Source organism: Capsicum annuum, chromosome 9 (genome assembly GCF_002878395.1).
Source record: "Capsicum annuum cultivar UCD-10X-F1 chromosome 9, UCD10Xv1.1, whole genome shotgun sequence".
Lineage (NCBI taxonomy): Eukaryota > Viridiplantae > Streptophyta > Magnoliopsida > Solanales > Solanaceae > Capsicum > Capsicum annuum.
The window spans coordinates 210,186,926-210,193,910 of NC_061119.1; the positions used below are offsets into that span (position 1 = coordinate 210,186,926).

A 6,985-nucleotide genomic window follows, 5' to 3' on the forward strand; every position below is an offset into this window, starting at 1 on the left:
TATATATATATACATACATATATATATATATATATATATATATAGTGAAGCAAATAGGTAAAAGCCAAATATAATATGGAAATTAATTGAATGTTGGCATATAGATAGTCAAAGAAAGTGTGTAAACAGTAAAGATAATATGAATTTGGAAAACGAAATGATGTTTAAAATCTAGCCACCAGTGGTAATAGATTTGTTTCTAATTTGGAAAACGAAATGATGTTTAAAATCTAGCCACCAGTGGTAATAGATTTGTTTCTTTGGGTTATGTCATTATCGAGTTTAAAAAGTATGTGTACCTTTTGAACTTGTTTTATCATTTATGTTTTATGAATATTTCCTGGGTTATGTCATCATCGAGCTCAAAAAGTATATGTATCTTTTAAACTTGTTTTATCATTTATGTTTTATAAATATTTCCTTTCTCATTCCGATAAGAATTTCGTCTGAGATGTCATGTGCATCCTTAGTCAGAAGCAACGTATAAGTCATGGGCGCATCACAAAACCTACCTATTAGAACATTGTTTTCCTAAAGTTTAGTATATAGTTTACTCCTCAAACTTCTATGAAATTCCTCTTACACACCCTATTTTCACATATAACTTTTAACACACTAAAATTTTCTTTAGGTATGTCTTTTCTACATCATTTTTACTGGGTGCCTACATGTGTTTAATTAACAATAATAACATATTCAGTATATTCTCACAAAGTAGAATTTGAGAAGGATAAAGTGTACACAATTTATCCCATAACCTCGAATGAAGTACAGAGGTTATTTTTGATAGACCCACTCAGGAGCCAACAAGTGTCAAACCAAAATAATAATAATAATAAGCTACACATGTCCACAATTCCCCCACCCCACCCCACCCCCACCAACCCCCACCCCAAATCCATTACCACCACCACATTTGCGTGCATACGCCTTTTGATGCATACAATTATAATAACTGTAAATCAATGTATAAATTTCAATTATTATTTTTCAAGAAACATTGTTTGTTATTTCTAATCAACAACAACAACAAACCCAATATATTTCCATTTGTTATTTCTAATCAAAAGGGTTTTTCTTCATTTTTTTCAATAAATACGAGTTTTGACTCCTCTTCTACCTTCCATTGATTCATTACAAGGAATTTCATTTATTTTCATATCTAAAATTTACATATACAACATATACCACTATCAAGGAGGGAAATATATTTATCATTTTAAGTTAGCTAGATATTTCCATTTATATATATCAATTATTTTTAGGAGGATAAGATAGCTAGGGGAGCAAATAGCCATAAGCCAAATATAATATGGAATTACTTGAATGTTGGCATTAAATAGATAGCGAAAGAAAGTGTGTAAACAATAAAGACCATAACAATTTGGAAAATGAAATGATGTTTAAAATCTAGCCATTAGTTGTTTGTACTTTAGCCAAAAGTACTTTTCACATTAAGTGTCAATGCTTATATATGGCCCCTCTACGTCAATTTCACATAATTCAGTTCATTATTAAACTATTATTATTAGCATAAATACAAAATGAGTATATTTTCAATATAAACCAAAAAGAGAAACTTTTTAAAAGTAGAAATGAGCATAATTAAATCATTTCCCACCCTGAGAGGCCGTTGGTTGAAGAATATTTATTCGTACTAGCTCGGTATTTATATTAAATCAAATAAGTTAATCGTATTTGGTTAGTAAACAAATTATATTACAAAAAATAAATTAAAAAAATTGCCATAGTTGTGAATAAGCCCCATTTTTTGTTTGTTTTGCTAAAATTATAACGCAAAAGTTTGCAAACGAAAATAAACTAATCAATTGATCGTAAAGAATGAATTACGAAAAACTTCTCTTAAATCGTTACAATCATAAAGCCTAAAATGAAAGAAGAAGAAGACGAAGAAGAAGACGAAGAAGAGGTATAGTTTAAGATTATTGCACTTTTTTTTTCAAAAAAATTAAGACATATACACACTTCATCTCAATGAATTTACATCAACAAATCTAAAAAAAATAAGGAAAATTCTAAAATTTTAAAAAGTGATAAAAATCACAAAAATTAAAAGTATTACTACCAAAATAAATAAATTAGGAGTCAATAGTCTTTTGGACTTTTGTTTTGAAGACTAAAATATAAAGTTTTTCCATTGAGAAATAAAGGAATCCACCTGTGGAATGAGTAACATATGACCCAAAACTTGAGCCCACTATGCAATGCCAGGCAGGCCCATATACTTTGTCAAATTCCTGTTTAAATTTGTAAACAAAAATTGTTAGAAATATTATTTCTTATATATACTGATAAAACACATTTGAATGATCACTTTTTCACGAGTCTCATAATCCAACAATTGGATGTCCCATTTTCCTACATATACGATCATCATTTATGAGTTTAGCTTGTTGCGAGTAAATGGTGATAGCTCAGATAAAAAAGGAGAACAATTAATAATTGATATAAGCAGCTTCGAGATATGTTTAGTACATAAATGGTGATAGTTCAGATAAAAAATGAGAACAATTAATAATTGATATAAGCAGCTTCGAGGTGTGTTTAGTATATAGATGGTGATAATTCAAATAGGAAAAAGAAAAAATAGATAGTTAAGATATGAAACATGCAAAACAATGGTTGTTCAATAGTTTCGAGGACAAAGTCGTGCATGATCTAGACTGTCGTCATCTATGTGTTTAGCTTGTTGCGAGTAGATAGTGATAGTTTAGATAGAAAAAAAAAAACAGAACAATTAATAGTTCGTATAAGCAGCTTCAGGATGTGTTTCGTACATAGATACATGGTGATAGATCAAATAGGAAAAAGGAATAACAGATAGTTAAGATGTGAAATTTGCAAAATAATGATAGTTCAATAGTTTCGAGGACAAAGTCATGCATGATCTAGGCTCAATGATATGTGCTTAAGAATGCAAGCACAAACTCTGCAACCTAAGAAGCTAAAATGGTGGAATAGCCTCTGAACATTGTACAGAAGAAGAGACTAAGGTTATGAGCATAAGAAAAGAAGAAGATATTATTTATCCAATGACAGTTACAGAATACAAGTTTAGCTCTTATAGAGCTACCCCCACTATTTCCTCTTAACCGCCTAACAGCTTTTGTGACTTTCCTCTTAACAACTTCTAACTAACTACAATGTGAAATGACACTTTTACCCTTACTCTCTAATTAGTACATAACACTCAAACTTGATAATACTTTAACATTTGAACCAGCGCAGTTACACGTTACTATTAGTTATCCCTAAGGGCTCTTTTGATCGGGAAACAAGTTATCCCGGGATTGTTATTCCACCCTCAATATGGGATAAAAATAATACTACAATTTCGGATAACTAATCTCTAGATAAGTTATCTCATGATTTAATTTCAATCGAAAATAGGATAAACTCATTTTAAAATTAATTTCAAAATTAGTTACCTTTATCTCTCGTACCAAACGAGCCCTAAAAGTTAAACTGGTTTATGATCATTATATAATTAGTTCTTACAATTAATAAAGTAGCAACCTTTTGGTTTTTGTTAATCACATGGGATGATTAAGAAGTGAATAATGCTTGACAATTAGCCACATGATTAGAGATATATTTTGCAATTATTAACATGTAATTTTACAATATTTTTATTATATGGTCTAGCTAGCCCTCAATCAGTTGTCTCAGATCTGATTGACAGGTTTGCATGATGTGTTAATTTTGTCAAAGAGTTACATGTGCCTTAAAAAATGAGAAGATGAGTCAAGGTTATTTTATTAAATTAAATTAATCGTTTTTTCTTTTCTCAATCTGAGTAATAACTGTTGAAAGATATCTTAGGAAATTGTATATTTTATACTAAATTTGTTTGGATAAAAACTAATAATATTTAAAAAGGACAAAGTATATGAATAAATGAAACAGACAGAATGAGAAACTTCTTTTAGCTATACTATACGTATGTGGTTGGGATTGTTTCTAGGCACATTTGACTTTATATATAATTTCATGTTTAGGGGTCGAAAATAAAGGCTGACAGTATAAAAAAATTATATTATCAGCATAATCTAATTGGTTATAGCACATTATTTACTGCATGTAATAGGTTATCAAATTAGAATTACGATAGATAATTTGTGAACTTTAATAGGTTTTTAATTTAATAATGATAACTTATCATAAACTATCTGTGCACACAAGTTAAACTCTTTCTCAAATTGCATAAGTTTTTTTTTTTACCAAGAAATTGTGTAAAAACCCACAAGGAAAATCCACTTCAGAAATATTGGAAGAAAATTGGCTAAGAAAACAATCAAGTGGATACGTACAGTGGTGGAGCTGCTAGGGATGTTAATTGGTACTTTTTCCTTGCAATAAATTACATTATGCAAATAGAAAAAAATTAAAAACTTTATATATATATATATAATGTTTATTATTTTAATTTCTTTGTGTATTTAATTTACTTCTTGACTCTCATTTGGTGAAAAGTCTAATTCTATATATCATTGTCATGCATAAACTTCAGACGTAAAGTATAGCACAATAGCATACTTCATCTCAAATTATTTGTTGTTTTTATTTTTACGCGCCCCTCTAAAAATATTAATTAATTAAGAGAGGTTTTTAGCTATTTTACATAGATATAAGCTTCTATTTATTAAATATTTTTGTTATTTATGTACTATCAGTTTAAGTTGTTTGTAAACTTCAATAACAACCACTACTGATAAGGTAAAACCAAAAGAAAGTGTAATTAATTTTGCTCTATACTTTCAAAAATGAGAAATAATTTAAGACAAGGTTTTAATGAAATACACAATAACAACATATTCAGTGTAACATACAAGTGAAGTCTAAGAAGGATTGTATGTTTACACAAACCTTACCCCTAGACCCTCAATCAACTATATTTAGAAATCACGATAAGTAATTTGAGACGGAGAATAATACACAAGTGAAGTCTAGGGAGGGCTGTATGTTTACAAAGACCTTACCCCTAGACCCTCGATCAACTATATTTAGAAATCACAATAAATAATTTGAGATAGTGTAATTCACAAATGAAGTCTTAAGAAGGGTTGTATGTTTACACAGACTTTACCCCTAGACCCTCGACCAATTATGTTTAGAAATCACAATAAATAATTTGAGACGGAGGAAGTACCTTTTTTATGTTATAAGCCATATGTTTAGAGCTGAATTTCTCCAAGCTATCATAAGTATTTCTTGCACATTTAAAAGCATGAACTTGCATAAATCCTGGCATGTCAGTGACCAATACTTTAACTTGAAGAATTGCTGCCATTGATGCCACATTTAACTCAACATTTGTCACTGATTTTCTTGTACTACTCTCAATACAAGAAGCTGACTTTCTTGAATATTCAACAATTGGATTATTATTTTTTGATATTTCAATTTCTTCCTTAACATTATTAACAACAACAACTCCTTCAATGGATGAAACTGATTTTCTTGTTGTTGACATGACAACAACATTATTGTTATTATTATTATTTTTTGACTCACCTTGATGATGATTTTCACGATATGTTTTCGATCTTCTAAGTGGCCATCCTTTTGATATACCTTTCTTTAACATGGTCGATATATCTGATTCTGGCTTCGACTTTGGCTTTGGATTTCCAGTATCTAAGTTGTATACATACATGGATCCTTTGTTTTGCTTTTCTCCTACTGTTCTTGTTGCCATTTTTTTTTTCTTTGGGGGTGTGTTGAGTTTGTTGATTGGTATTTTGGTGGAATGAGAAGAAATAATGATGTATATAAATCTTGATAATATGGCGTGGGGGTGGGTTGGAGTGGGGGTGGGGGTGTGGTGTGTTAATTAGTTGGGGTCAAAGGGAAGTATATCATTTGAAGACAGTGTATTTTAGTAGTTGATAAGTAAAAATATTTAGTTAGTTTCAGTTTATATGACATATTTTTATCGAATACGAACTTTAAAAACTAAAAAAATATTTGGTGGTGTTTATTAAGTTATTTTTTATTAAAAAATATACTATTATTATTATTTTTAATTAGGTGAGACCTTATAAATTATAAGTGAAATTAACAAAAGTAAAAAAAAATTATAGCTTTAAATAATTATCAAATAAAAAAAATAATATTCTATTTGAAACAAATCAAAATAATGACTCATAAAATAATACGATGCAAGTATCAGAAAATACGTTTATCTTGTTAAAATAACTTATATATCCTTAACATTATTTACAAAAATATAAATTTTGAAAGTTTATTTAAATGGAAAAGGGTGACTTACCAAAATGGAATGATTGAAGGAATTAACAATTCTGTCTTGGAAATGATGATTCAAGGATTACAAAAAAACAAAACAAAAAGATCAAATAAAAACTAGATATACAAGAATAAAAAAATTATATGTCAAATTAAAAATGCTTGGATAAAAATAATGTAAATTCACATCTTTAACTTATCATATTTAACAATTCATTCTTATAAAATAATTATAAAAATTTCAACTAATTATGTATCTTCCTTACGTTATTGGAGAGCTAATTATTTATTTTTATAAAAAAAATAATGTATCTTTATTGAATGTATTATTTATTTCGATAGATCCAAAATAAAAAAAAAATATCGAGGGCTAATTATATATCTTTATAAAAAAAAATATATCTTTATTGAATATATTGGGAGCTAATTATATATTCCGACAGATCAAAAATTGAGATTTTCAGTAATTATATAAAATATTAAAATTTTCTATAATTATGATTCAAACTGTTGAAATTTATGTTGTTTTCCCTAATTTAAAAGCTTTAAGTTTGGATGATAAATTTACGGTTTTTCTATTTATTTTAACTTTTAGAATTTTTCAAGTTTATTAATCAAATTACTACTATTTAGAAAAGTTTATTAATCAAATTACTACTATTTAGAAACGCGAAGAAGGAGGCACCTTTTCGTCGACGTGCTTGCTTCTTTCGTGATT

The 6,985-nt window shown here is 28.2% G+C and overlaps 1 protein-coding gene across 2 annotated transcripts in view; it reads right to left on the minus strand.

Annotated features, from left to right (window-relative positions):
- Positions 1-5,778, minus strand: part of LOC107846950 — an 8,806-nt gene extending 3,028 nt beyond the window's left edge. The window contains exons 1-2 of one of the 2 annotated variants that reach the window (XM_047396505.1): positions 5,171-5,778; positions 2,180-2,258 (exon numbers count right to left, since the gene is read on the minus strand). In XM_047396505.1, coding sequence (XP_047252461.1) covers positions 2,180-2,258; positions 5,171-5,719 — 628 coding nt within the window. In that variant the 5' untranslated portion in view covers positions 5,720-5,778. Of the gene's footprint in view, positions 1-1,917; positions 2,259-5,170 lie in introns of those variants that run through there. The other variant, XM_016691225.2, reaches the window with a different exon arrangement.
- Between the last annotated feature and the right edge of the window lie 1,207 nt (positions 5,779-6,985).